The sequence below is a fragment of the Protopterus annectens genome, chromosome 7.part0 (assembly GCF_019279795.1).
Source record: "Protopterus annectens isolate FY-2018-M chromosome 7.part0, PAN1.0, whole genome shotgun sequence".
In the NCBI taxonomy this organism is placed as follows: domain Eukaryota; kingdom Metazoa; phylum Chordata; order Ceratodontiformes; family Protopteridae; genus Protopterus; species Protopterus annectens.
The window spans coordinates 621987541-622002167 of record NC_056739.1 but is presented as its reverse complement, the minus strand read 5'-3'; the positions used below and the strand labels follow the sequence as shown (position 1 = coordinate 622002167).

The 14627-nt window shown below is 39.8% G+C and overlaps 1 protein-coding gene across 1 annotated transcript in view; it reads left to right on the top strand.

Annotated features, from left to right (window-relative positions):
• The window catches only part of VPS13C (vacuolar protein sorting 13 homolog C), a 6956796-nt gene that overhangs the window by 4228549 nt on the left and 2713620 nt on the right, over positions 1 to 14627 (top strand). The window contains exon 51 of the mRNA XM_044076309.1: positions 12360 to 12601. Coding sequence (XP_043932244.1) covers positions 12360 to 12601 — 242 coding nt within the window. The remainder of the gene's footprint in view (positions 1 to 12359; positions 12602 to 14627) is intronic.

Genomic DNA, 14627 nt, shown 5'->3' with positions numbered 1-14627 from the left:
TTGTATGATTTCCCATTATTTCCTTTACTTATATTCCAAGTAATATTTAAAAGTGGAACATAAAAACCATATCCTGCATTAACAAACATATGGTGTGATAGTTGACATTCCTTTAAAAATTCGTAGTAAACAGAAACCATCTTTGCCACCCTTACCATTTGGCCTTTACAACTACCCATTTTTGATGGTAAGAGTGGCTACTTGCAAAGTGCAAGAGCAAATTTGAATAAGTAGGTTTTCTATAAATTCTGGATGTCAGGCAATTCTTAGTAGTGTCTTTTGATAGTTTGACATCTGAATAGGGAATGGAATCAAAGCTTGTGTTATAAGTAAAATTAAGAAATGAGGTAGAATTATTAATGTAGTCTATAAATTATTGTATTCTATCAAATATTTCCTCTGCTCTGTCTTGTCTTGCCCTCCTTGAGTCTAGATGGGACATTTGAATAGAGGGTTTTTAGCGAGGCTTATAATGCTTTACAGACTGATTGCCTAGTAGTTACCTGTGAACCTACAGTAGATACACAGTGGCAACATCTTAGACTGGATTCTAGTCTCCCACCCTCACTACTACCCCAATAGTGGAACCCTTCCTGACTCCCTCCGCGACCACCTTCCCATCTTCACTAGATGTCTTCCTTCTCCCTTACAAGTTGCTCATAACTACATCACTATCTGATGCCATAGAAACTTTAACCCAGAAGCTTTCTCTGACTCCCTAAAATCACTTAAATGCTACCCTTTAAAAATTCTACCCCTTGAAAATGCAATCACTCATTTTAATACTACCTTCCTAAATCTTCTAAGATACTCACACTTCCTTAATAACCAAAAGAATAAAAAAGAAATCCACCCCCTGGTTAACAAAAAACACGCTAACCAACATGCGACTTAGAGACAAAGCCTGCACACAATACCAAAGGAACAAATCCACATCTACCCTCAATGAATACAAAACTCTTCATAACTCAGTTAAAAAGCTTATCTCTGCAGACCGTCAAAACTACTTCTTCCGACTTCAAAGCAACCACAAAACCAACCCACAAAGGTTCTGGAGAGGTATAACTGCTCTCTTAAAACCTGGTACTACAGAAAACCCAATACCTTGCCCAAATGTACAAGACACTGATCTTGCCACCCAATTCAACTCTTTTTTCATAGATTCTATTTCCAAACTTACCTCCTCTTTTTCAAATATCAATCCAGCTACTGCCTCCACTTCTCCGCACCCATCTCCCCCTCCATCTTCTTTCACTCATCCCCCACCCTCTCAACCCCCACCTTTCCACATTAAACCTATTCCTACTTCTACCATAAAAAAACTCCTACAGAAACTAAAACCATGCACCAATGCCCCTGATAACATTCCCTCATACTTCCTCAGCATAGCTGCCAAAGCCATTGTCCTCCCTATCAGTATCCTTATCAACCGCTCTATCCAAGAAGGTATTGTTCCTCAAATCTGGAAAAAAGCTTACATCATTCCTCTGCATAAAGGTGGAACTAATACTAATATTACCAACTTCCGTCCCATCGCCATCCTCACTCCCATTTCAAAAGTCCTAGAGAAATGTATCCATCTTCAACTCCTTCCCCATCTCTTAGACAACAACCTATTAACTCCTACCCAACATGGATTCAGACCCCATCATAGCACTATGACCACCCTCCTATCCTTCTTAGAAACTGTGAATAAAGCTAGAGATTCTGGCCTCACTGTATCTACCATCCTACTCGATCTCTCTAAGGCCTTTGACACTATTTCTCATAACCTACTTCTTACTAAACTATCTAACCTAAACCTCTCACCCTCTTACCTCAAATGGTTTACCAGCTCTCTCTCCAATAGGCAACAAGCTGTCAAGTGGAAGAAAGCCACCTCCTCCTTTCTCAACACCCCCACAGGTGTCCCACAAGGTTCTATATTGGGCCCCCTCCTCTTCAATATTTTCATTAATGACTTTTTCCACTCTAGCCCTCTTGCAAACATTATTCAATATGCAGATGATTCCACAGTTATCTGTGCTGCTACATCCATCCCAACTCTTTTAAAGCTTACTCAAGATGCCTTCTCCTCCACAGAACAGTGGATGAAAGACAACCATCTAGCACTCAATGCTGCTAAAACTAAACTAATGATATTTACTCCCTCTAAAACTAATAACTTTGATAGAAATTTATTCTCCATCACCAGCCAAAATAACACACCTCTTGAGCTGGTATCTGAAACCAAACTACTAGGAGTCCAAATCGATGACGAGCTTTAATTCAACTCCCATCTACTACTAAACATAAAAAACCCACCCAAAACTTGGCATGCTCTACTGACACAATCAGTTCCTCACCTCAACAACAAAACTTACTCTCTCTACCACATTTCTCTTTGTCTCCCTTCTCTATGGTGCCCCTCTTCTAACAAACCTACAATCATCTCTCAAAACCAAACTGTCCTCTTGCTACAATAAAATAGCCAGATTCGCCACCAGCAACAAATCATCAACCCATCATTGTGAACCTCTCCACAAACTGAACTGGCTAGAACTTCCCAACTACCTCTCCTACACTCAGCTCACCTATGCTCATAAACTCATATTCCAGCCATACCCCTGTCCTTCCCTCTCAACTACCTTTAAAATGCACCACACCCAAAGACTTCTAAGATCAAACAATCAAAACCTTATTGAGGTTTACAGACCCCTCCACCCCCCAGGACAAAACCTCCTGTCCTCCTCACTAGCACGCCTATGGAACTCCCTTCCCCCCTCCATTCGTACAATTGCTAGCCTCCCATACTTTAAAAAATCACTTCACTCTCATCTAACATCCACATGGGAATGCTCCTGCTCCCATCCCTCATAACCTACTCTCAACTCTTTTTTTTCTCTTCTCCGTCTTACAAATCCCAAATAGCAAATCCATGCTTGCTTGTAGTATACAACTCCTTACTTGTACCTAGCAATCTCTTAGCCTACTGCATCTAACTACCTATCCTTAATCCCACTAGGAGAAAGAAAAAAAAAAACACACTCTATTTTTAATATTTTTGCATTTATTACTTTTGATTGAAATATGTTTGATCTGTCTTATAACCAGAAATTGTACAATGTTAATCTCTGTAATCTTCATGTGATCTATGTGTGGAACTTAATCTTTGTATAATCTGTTTGTGGAGCTTTTCTCCCCAGGACTCAATTGAAAACGGGTTCTTTAGGCCCAATGGACTATCCTGGTTAAACGATTGCAAATAAATAAATAAATAGATGCGCTACATGGCACAGACTGGGCATCATTCTGCCAAACCACATGTTCACACAACTCCTACTCTGTGCTAATTATGTACCTGCTGAACCTTCAGAATCAGTTTTTTTCTAACACTACATCATTTCTGGGGAAAAAAAAAAAAAAAACACATTACAGTGAATAACGTGAACTAAATTACCTTCTCAAAAAGCCCACTCCCCTTATGACTATTGTATGTGTAACCCTTCAGAATCGATCTAAGTATTGGTTAGGTGCCAGAAATCATTGTGTATACTACAGGTAATCAGCTCCCTTTTTCAGCTCAAAAAAGTCTCAAGAAACCAGTAAGATGGTGGAGAGCTCAAACAACAGACCATGCTTGATGAATTTGCAGAAGATTTCTCCACCCATTGCCATAATTTCACAGTTAACACTACTGCTATACTGTATCCCAGTATGAGACATATCTTCCACTAGTTTATGGAAAGAAAATCTCATTCATGGAAACATGCAAACTAGTAGAGTCTCTTTCCAATGATAGACCTCCAGATACAGAGGGCCTTTCAGTTGCATATAAATGTTCCTGGTACAAAGAATAACATTCACCAGAATTCCTTGGCAGCTTCTTGTTTCAGGTGGAACTTTTGAATAAAGATTTTTTGTGAAGCTCTACCTTCTTCTCTGCTGAACTTAGGATCACTAGCTGTACTTGTGCAACATGCAAGGAAGCCGATTGAGTCTAAATGGAAAAAGGAGCTTGATAGTACAGACTAGCTGCATGAAGAAACGTCTCATAAAAGTAGCAGCCTGTTACTCTTATAATTGTTAGGCACTGTAATTATGATGACATTCTCTGTTGCATCCTAGCTACTACAAAATGCTCTTCTCTGTCAAGGAACCAGTTACAAGGTAAGAATACTTTTTTTTTCCCTGTTTGCTTTAACTAGTTTCTTTATGCGTAGGTTCATAGGTTGGTACTAGGCTATCGGCCCTAGGGCCTATACAAGCCTAGCCGTAACAATTCCCTGGATATTTCTTCCCACAATATTTACTTCCCTGGACCCCTGCCTAGCAGGGCTACTGACATGATCCCCGAGGTGAATTTCCTATCTTCCATCCAATCATCAAGGTTATTTTGAAGAGGGCCAAGGAGGTGCTCTGCTTGACATGTATGGGCAGTCTATTCCAGAGTATGGGGAGTCTCTGGGTCAGGAACCTGTCCCTCCAGCATGTTTTATTCATTGTGATGCCAAGGTTTACATCCCTGGAGCGTGTGGCTCTGAGGGATTGGGATTTCTTTAAGTGGAGCATGTCCAACAGCTCAGGGTTTGACATGGCCTTGTATGTTAAGCAGAGATCAACTCTGAGTAGACGATATGCCACAGAGTATAGCTGGAGTTTTTTTACATGGTCAGCATAGGGCATCTGCTTTAGGCATGTGATTCTTTTAGTGAGATATTTCTGTGGCCTTTCCAGCTGTTGCAGATGTCTTGTGAGGTACATACCAAATGGGGCGTTGTACTCTATAATGGGTCTAATGAGGGATGAGTACAGTGTGACAATGACCTCCTTTTTTCTGGATGAAAAGCCCTTAGTGATGAGGTGTGCCACATAGAAGGATTTTCTGACTGTTGTGGCGATGTGGTTATCGAAGGTGAGACCACTGTCCACCTGTGTCCCTAAGTCTCTCATGACACTTTCGGTGTTTAGTGTACTGCCATGTATGTGGTAATTCATGGGTACATGGTTTTTCCCAAAGGGGATAACTATACATTTCTTGGCATCAAGCTTGAGCCCATGGCTCTGGCATCAAGCATCTGTTTCTGTAAGGCCCTTTTGTAGAATATCCACATCATTTGGGGATTCAGTAATGGCTCCCAGTTTGCAGTCATCTGCGAACTTTGTTAGTCTGAGTCCCTTAGTGTTGGCCTGTACTTCAGAGAAGTAGATGTCAAACGAGCGGTCCCAGGACTGAACCCTGAGGTACTCCACTTGTCACCTGTCTGGAGCTGGATTTGGAGTCTGCTACTTTTACAGTCTGGGTTCTGTAAGTAAGCCAGTTGGCAACCCATCGAGTGACATAAGGATTTATGCCCAGCTTAGTAAGTTTATCTATGATTCCAGAGTATGGGATGGTGTCAAAGGCCTTGGCGAGGTCCATATAGGCTGTGTGGACCGCCTTACCCTCATCCACAGCTCTGGAGACTGATTCGAAGAAGTCAGTCAGGTTCAGGAGACAAGATCGGCCCTTCACAAACCCAAACTGGATGGGGTCCAGTGTTTGAAGGTTGCCAATGTCTTTGTTTACAAGTTCCATGATAATGTGTTCCATGCCCTTACAGATCAGGCTCGTCAGACTGATGGGATGGTAGTTCCCGGGATCCAAGTTGGATCCCCCTTGTGGAGTGGGATAACTGTATCTGTGCGCCACTCAGTGGGCACGGAGCCTGAGGTGAGGCTATGATTAAACATGACACTTAGGTGAGGTGCCAGTTCATTTTGTAGTTCATGTAGTACACAGCCCGGGATGTCATTTGGTCCCATGCATGCTGTATTCTTAGCTTTGGAGAGTGCAGTTTCTACCTATGTGGCCGTGATTACCGGAATTTGGCAATCTTTTGGTATTGAAATGGGCTCTTTAGGGGGTGAGAGGAGGGTGAACTTGGCACTAAATCGATCTGCCAGGATATTGGCAATATCCTTGTGATCGGTATATTTAATACCATTCTGTTGTAGCTAGGAGCAGATCTGAGCATTGCCATTTAGATTCTTGACATAACTATAGAATTCCTTGTGGTTGTGTTTGGAATCTTTAGCAATTTTATTTTCGCAACTAGCTTTGGAGGTTTGTATGAGGCATCTCAGCTTCTTAGTGAGGCTGGTGAGGGAGTTGTTTGCATCCTAGGATTTTCCTCTTTTCTGCAACAGTATCTTCCTTCTGTTGTATAGTTTGTTTATGGCAGGGGACCACCAGTTTGGCTTGCTTTTTTTGGAGGAGAGCTTCTTGGTTCTATTTTGGATGACAGGATTTATGCACGAGTGGATGTGCTCATACAGTGCCTTAGTGTAAGATTCAGCAGTCAAACTTTCAGCTCCCATCTGCATGGGTGTCATGAAGTTTGTCACTTCTGACTTGAGTAGCATGAAGTTGGCTTTGGAGAAATTTTTTACGAAGGTTTCCTCACTGGGGGGTGGGGGGTGGGATCTGGATGTCATGGGTAATTAACTTATGGTCAGACCTGACCAATGAGAGGGTGACCACTGGTGTGGAGCATCTATCTCCCATGTTGGTAATGACCAGGTCTAGGATATTGGAGCCCCTGGTGGGACAATGGATATTTGATCCAGGGCATTGGAATTTATGAATTCCAGGAACCGTTGGGAAAAGGTGTTGGTACCCGAGTAGTTTTCCCAGTTAAATGGCAGGGTAGTTGAAATCACCCAATATTAGGGTGTTTGGTTGTATCTTAATATTTTCCACTATGTTTAGAAAGGTGTAGTGAGAATCTTGGGGCATGGTTGGGGATTAGTAGTAAGCTACAATTTGGATTGCAGTCTTACCTAGTGTTAGTTGCACCTGGAGAATTTCAGATGCATTGTGTTGGGCAACTGGCCTGGAGATGAGTATCCTTGGTGAATATGGGCACTCCTCCAGCTTTAGTGTTTTGGTCTTGGTGTTTGGTGGCCGAAAAGTGTTGTAAGAGTTGTAGCCTGGTATTGCAGGGGTGCTCTTTGAAACCTTGAACCAGGTGTCAGTTACCGCACAGATATCGATGTTCCCCATTTTTAGGGATCCCTCGAGAGAGTGCATTTTGAGGTTTAGACTTCTAGCATTGAGTAGCATTACCTTCAGATTTTGAATGCTTGTATCGGTTACGATGGTGATTTTGTCCTTTGAACCTTGCCTAAAAAAGGCACTATAGGGGTGGCAAGAGCTTTAGCCAGTAACCTGAATCCTAGGAGCGATAGGTGCAGACCATCTCTGGCAAAGCATCGTGGTTTGTCAATCATGTCGTCCCAGGCAGACAGATACTGGATCCCCTTTGAATGACACCAGAAGCGTAGCCAGTTGTTGAAGTCAATCATTTTGTCCTTATACTGTGATATCATTCTGGGCGAAGGCAGGATGCTACTCAGGGCTAGGGTCATACCTGCCTGGGCCTCATGACCTGAGAGCTCTTCCATGTTTCTTTTCATGTACATTTTATATTATTCCCTGTCTACTGCACTGTCTTGCAGTTTTACTGATCATAACTAGGATGACTGCCATTTCATTTTTGTTTCCTTGTACTTCTGTTTCGTCTGCTTGTTGTACTGTTATGTAGTGTTTCACTGTTTTGCACTTGTAGTGATCTTGCTTAGTTTACTGTTTTATTATTGCTGCTACTTAACATATTATCACTGTTGAACTACTCCCTGCTATTGTACTGGGTGCTGTTAAATGGATTTGCTTTTGCACTGTTCACGGTTATTGTACAGTCTTTTGCACGCTACTACTGTCTGCCATACAGTGCCTTTTGTATTTTTTTTCTTCTGGTTTACTTCTTTGATCACACTGCTGTGCTATAGCACATGAGTGTGTACCTAGATCTTTTCTGTTGGCAGACTGATGTTAGACTGTTCTTACTGACTCTCTAAATTAGCAGACTGTTTTCACTGTCAGACTTTGCTTGCTGCAGATCCCTTTAAACACTTGTTATGCTTAATTTTGTACACCTGTGTTACTGTTGTATGCAGTACCATTTTTGGTAGATTGTTTGTATTCAGCATTAGCTGCTTCAACATCCCCATCTAGTTTTTACCTTAATCTGTCCCATATTTTTGGTACTCCACTTTTGAGCCAAATCATCCCTGCATTAGCACTAGGTACAATTGTACCTCATTCTCCTCCACGAACAATCATCACACCAAGCATAACTATTATTTTCAGTACCTAACAAACCCTGCCACTCCTTAGCAGACATGACATCTGTCTACCTAAGCCATCTATTGACACTTTAGACACTTGCCTTCAAATTGTACATTTATTTATTTATTGACATTTGTTTACTGGGAAAGTCCAACTGGGCACAAGTACCCTTTTCGTTGGAGGCCCAGGATGAAAAGCTCATCATATTTTATGCAGTCAGTATTTACAACAACACGTTTTATAATGTACTTTCAGTGAATACATAGCATAAAAGTGGCATAATAAAATTTGTATTGATATTCACAAACATTAAATTTACAAGCCTTGTAATGAGGCTTTACAGATTGGTGTATAAGATAGGTAGGAGTAATTTAAGAAGCATTAGAGGAGATAAGGCAGTCTGAGTGTTAACAGAGTAGTAGTGAGAATAGTAATTTGTTTTTGCTAATTGGAAGTAGCAGTAATAGTTTAAGTACAGTACAGTGAGGTATTAGAAGGGGATAAGCAGGCTTTAGTGCTTTAAAGGGAGATATAAGAAAGGTAATGAAGGGTGATAGGGAGCTGTGTCCCAGATGAGGAGCAGGGACAGAGTCGGGAAGCAGAGAACAAGTCTTTTAGTAATGGTTTAAAATGATGACGGTGTATAATAGAACTGACTGATACAGGATTTTTATTCCAAGTTCTAGCTGCACTATTGAAATAGAGACCGACTCCAGCAGCCCTTTGTGGTTTGTGGATGGTAAACAGTTTACTATTTAACCAAAGGGGGCGATTTGGAAGGTAGTATTGGAGAAGGGGTCTAATTTCTGGGTAGGAGGATGACGTATGGATGATTTTATGGGTTAAGGTAACCTGAGTATAAGATAGGTGGTGAAGAAGCTAGAGTCAGTTAATTGTTTTTAGTGCTTAACAATGATGGGTCCAGTAAAGTTTGTTGCAAGTCAGTCTGGCATCTTTGTTATAGCACTGATGAAATTTAGAATTGAGACTTGAAGGTGGTCATGACAGGGGCTCCATATAGGAGAGAGGATAAGTGGTGACTAGAGTTACCCTAGCAGAGTCTGTATGGAATTTCTTTACTCTTTGTTGGGTGCCTGGTGATTTTTCATGATGCTTTTGTGGATGTGTAAATCGAATTTAAGATTGTTGTTTGTCATGCCATGTAGTTTTGTAAGTGGGGTAACTTAATTGTGGTATTATTTAAGGAAAAATGTTAAAGTTGTTTTTTTCATGGTAATTGGCATTTTGTAAAAAAAAAAAAAAAGTTTTTTTGGGGATTTATTACTAGGTGATTATTCTCTAGCCAACTTTCAGCAGAGTTAAAGGCTTCTTGACTAATTCTTTGAGGATGTATTAGATTGTTGTAAATGCATATTAGGGTAGAATCATCACTGCATTGTACGAGAAAAGCTTGCTGAGTGGAGTTTTGTAAATTGTTAGTGAATAAATTAGAGTAGAGGGGTGAGAATGGAGCCCTGTGGCACTCAAGTATGACAGGATGGAAGGGAGAAAAAGTGGAGAGCCATTTAGCAGACTGGTATCTTTTGGTTAAGTGGTTATTAAACTATAGTAGTGTGGGTTGTGATAGCCCACGGGAAGACAGTTGTTGGAGTATTTTTTTGTGAAAGACTAGATCAAAAGCTTTTAGAGAGATCAAGGAATACAGAGGAAACAAGTTTGCCTTTGTTTATGGCTTTGTTAATAGTGTCAGTAAAAGTTAATAAGGCCTTGGTAATGCTATAGGCAGGTCTAAAGCCATCTTGTGTGGGAGTCGGGAGTTTTCTCTAAGAATATGTTGAAGTTGCTTGTGAATACACTTCTCCAGGATTTTTGACAAAGCAATAGGTCTGGAATTGGTTATATTAGATGAGGTTCCCCCTTTATGAAGGGGGATGATTGAAATTTTTTTCTGTAGATAAGGAGTGTATGATTTCTTGATAGATCAGTTAATTAGAAAAGACACAAGATAGGCTAAGGAACTGGCAGCAAGCCTGGGTTATTCTTCTGGGACATTATCTACTGAAGGAGAACAGGGTGTCAGTTTAATTAGTAACAATTTGATGTAGGAGGTTGGGATGGGTTTTAGGGTGAAATGGGGGGTGTTGCAGTCTGAGGGAGAGGGCATATCAGGATTGTTGGGAAGAAAATCTTTAGTAAGGTCTTTAATGCTTTCTAAAAAAAATGTATGTTAAATCGAGAAGCTATTTCTGGGGAAGTGTTTTTTGGGGCAGGATTAGACGTAGTTGATGTTCCAGGGTGAAGTATATTAACAGACCACCAGAATTTTTCAGTGTTGGATGACTGATTTAGTAATGGGTTACTGAAGTAGATATTCTTGTCTGCAATAGTCTCCCTTACTGTTGCATAGTAACTCATTACAGCTGATTGCGCCTCCAGGCATTTCTGCAGTTACCTCTTCCCGTGCCTCTAGGCGGCAAATATTGCTTGTTCATATTTGCATTAATAATTCCGCAACCATGCTACATACAAAGTATAAGAATATTTTATCTGAAAGCATACATGATGGCAAACAATTGTATTGATATTTGACCTCTGTCAATGAGTATTTGTTAGAGCTGTAAGGTGATAACCTAATTTCTTTTAAAGGCTCAAGCCACACCCTCTAGGAGTTAGAGGTACAGACTCAAAAGAGCTGTACTGGAGGGGATGAGTTAACGTGTTGTAAGTTTTGGGGAGACGTAGATTTTTAACCATTCACTCCAAGCTCTTATCTGTTTCATAAATTAGGTGTCCGGTTTGAGGTGGTAACTAAGGAGTAGGGTTATTCTTTATTCTTTTTGTTCTAGTTGGAGCCAGACTGTTGATGAACTTAAGCTGCTTGTACCAATCCCTGCAATTATTAGGACTCTAACTTGACTAAGTCTTTCAAATATCTATCGCTATGGAGCTCCAAGCTGATCTTGCCTCTCACCTGACCAGTCTGTTGTCATAAAATAGGCAGTTTACAAACGTTTAACTAGTTGTGCAGTGTTTCAGTGCTACCTGTGTGAAATGTATTTACTTACTTGGCCTGCAAGTATGTCACCCTCTACTACCACCATTGTCAGGGAACAGTCTCACACCTCTTTTACTGTTTCTGCTGAGATAGTCAAGAAGTCCTTGCCTAATTCTCCCCAGCACACACATAAGATCTCAGTCATTTAGATACAATACCTATACCTACAAACTCACATTCTGTGGGTATCCCAACTTCAAGCCCAAATCCATAAGGTCACATAAGCATGCTTGTAATACTGAAGTTCTGCTTATAGCTGATTCTATCAAAAGACGTGTAGACACAGCAATTGCCAGACTGCATAAGGGAAGAGTTACTGGCAGTGGTGCTAAGATCAGACCATCCCAAATATGATTTTGTTCTTGCTGTCACCCTTGTGGGAGTGAATAACCTTAAGCAGTTTTCTCTAAGGGGGATACAAGATGCCTAAACTCATTGATAAAATAATTGTCTACAATAATTGCCTTGTTAATTGATATTCTAGGGGATCCAGTGAGTGTCTGCTTGAGATCACATGGTCATTGCACCCTCCCGCTTCTACAGGGATGGTTTGCACTTTTTAGCTTGTGGCTTTTGCATACTGGTTAGAAAATTTATTGTCCCCTAGGGGACCATTTTTTTTTAGGAAATGTTCAACCCATGAGCAGACCTTCACAGCAGATTCCGATTCAAACAGTACTGGGGTTGCTCTCCTCAATGTTGGACACTTAAATAAAATATCGGAGCTTCAGGTGTATCCTGACCTTCCTTGAAGATATACATATTTGCTTAATTATTTTATTTTTTTCATATTTGCTTAATTATCAAGATTCTTTGACAACAGTGATAGCACTCACTCCTTTCTAGGAATTGCACATATGGCACATTCCATTCCCCTGGAAAAGTAGGGGGAGATATCTAGGGTTATTAGGCATCAGTGGAATAAATTGTAGTGTTGTAGTTTGGGGATACAGAACTATACTGTGTCCAGAGAGTTACTTGTTACTGGGGGGGGGGATTTATTGCCTCTTTCTCTTCTTCAGCTACATGTATGCAGAAAGTGTGTGGTATATATAGGTATGTATATGTGTGTGTGAATATGTGTATGTATATATATATATATATATATATATATATGTGTTTGTGTATGTATGCATACAGGCACATAATATGTAGCCATTTTGTACAAAAATGTTGCTATTATTTATTTTGTAGGATGATTGACAAGAAGACAGCTCCAGATGACCACGTGATCATTGATATAACATACAAACAGGAGAAAAAAGAAAACTTGATCACTGCGATTCTTGAGAAGCTTTACGTCTGTGCCAGCATGGAGTTTCTGATGACAGTTGCAGACTTCTTTCTTAAAGCGATGCCTCAGAGTCTGGAAGCATCTACTAGCAAAAGTGCACAGTTCAAGCAGGTCTCATCTATAAAGTCTGCTTCCTATTCAGGTATGAAAATGCTTTGCTGTGTAAAAACTTGCTTAATTTTAGTCACTGAATTTCTCTCTTAATTTGGTGATTCAGTGCAGAAAATGTAATTTTAGTACTTAAGATCAGTGCCTTTCAATACTAGGCTGCTTATACATTGCTGTTTTTACCTTCATGGATGCAAATTGAGGAATAATGGGAAATTTCAGCATTTATTGGTGAGAATTAAATATGTTGATTTGCATTTTGCGATGTGCCATTTTTTGCATTGGAAAGCTTAACATTTACTAGATCATTTTCCTGTTAGCCTTTTGTGTAACATACTTATCTGGGATAGGCTATGAGCCTTGCTGATGGCTTCTGTTGGGATTTTGTTTGCTTTCTCTTCTTGTGTATCGCTGGCTGAATTTGATTTAATGCCATCACCACTGCCAGCCACCAAATGAAACCTTTCTGGTACGCTCTGTTAGTCATGTGGTTATTGACTGTGCTTCAGTTATTGGATGATTTTGATAGTGAGAAGGCAACGGATCTTATTTTACCACAGATGCTTATGCACCATTCCAGTGCTGTTCATATGCAATGCATTTTATTTCCTAATTATGCATAGTTATTTATATACTTTGGTTGAGCTGTTGGAGGGGCTAGATTCAAACGTTTTGTGTTTTTACCTGTAGTCAAGTTGTGAAAGGTGTTTTAAACTAAATGAAAATATTTGTGCTTATTTATACGCAATTTTATACTTACTGGAGACTCTTCTATTTTCATACCAGTGCTGGGTGATGTCTCAGTTTCTTGATAGTCTTTCTTGGCCTTAAGCCTAGTAACAAAATCAAAAACTTTAATAGGATGTTGACATAGCATCAACACCCTCAGTCTGGTTTTATTGATTGCCCTTGCAACTTATTTCAGTTTTTCTTGGATTTATGAAAAATGATTATCTAGCCTGAGTTCTAGAAGAAAAAAAGGCAAAAAAAAAAAAAAAACAAAACAATTTTCTAAGGTTTGTCCAGACTTTGTTCGCAATTCCAGTTGAACATAAGAACATCAGAAATGATATGCTAATATTAAAAGAGACACTGTTAAGAAATGAGTTTTTGTATTTGTAAAATGTGCAGTATTTGCATGATGGCCATACTGTAAATATTTTTTATCTTTAACTTGAGACTCATGAACTTCTGACATCTTATGCAAGGTTTTACACTGATTTACTGGTGTGCTATTGTAAAAAATCTACACGTCATACAGTCTTATCTAAAACTGTGACTACAAAGGCCTGCTAGGGATAGTGCAAAGGAGAACAGTAATATCCCCTTTTAGGTGGTCATATGTATTTTGCTGCTAGTCTTCATTGACAGTTAATTTTTTTAGACTAATGACCAGTTCCATTTTTATGAGTTAAAGTCCTGAATAAAAGAAGAAAATGTTTTGGGTTTTGAAATGAAATACACTTACCCTAGATAGTTTGTTAATATATAAATATCAGAACATATTTAAAATCAAGCTAATGAATATCTCACATCTGTATTGCGCTTATTATCCATTCATCTATGCAGTCACATCCAACTCCTATAGTAACCCCCATGAAAAGTTGCCATCATCCACATAGTTTACTACGTAAGTAACAGAACTAGATTGCCATGCCTTTCTTCTGTACCAAACATGCCACTGATACATCCATGGGCAGTTGAGTGACCAGTCTGCCTATTTGCATATCTTTGGAATGTGGGGGGAAAACAAGGGAGCATATACATGAACAGGACATAAATACATTATGCAGAGGGCTTCCCAGCTGAGAACCAAACCAGAGAACCTCTTAGTATGAGGTAATAATGCTACTACCTACACCGATGTATATATTCTAGGCAGGTTTAAATGCATTTCTTTTTGAGTAGTAGTTTTATATGCGGATAACACACATACTGGTTTTCATGTATTCTTATTATTCTTCCATGTAACTGTATAAATATGTAAATACTGTAACAGTTTCTTGTTTGATTTTGCATGCAGTAGAAATACAGCAAGCATTTTTAAAGCAGTCTGTTTG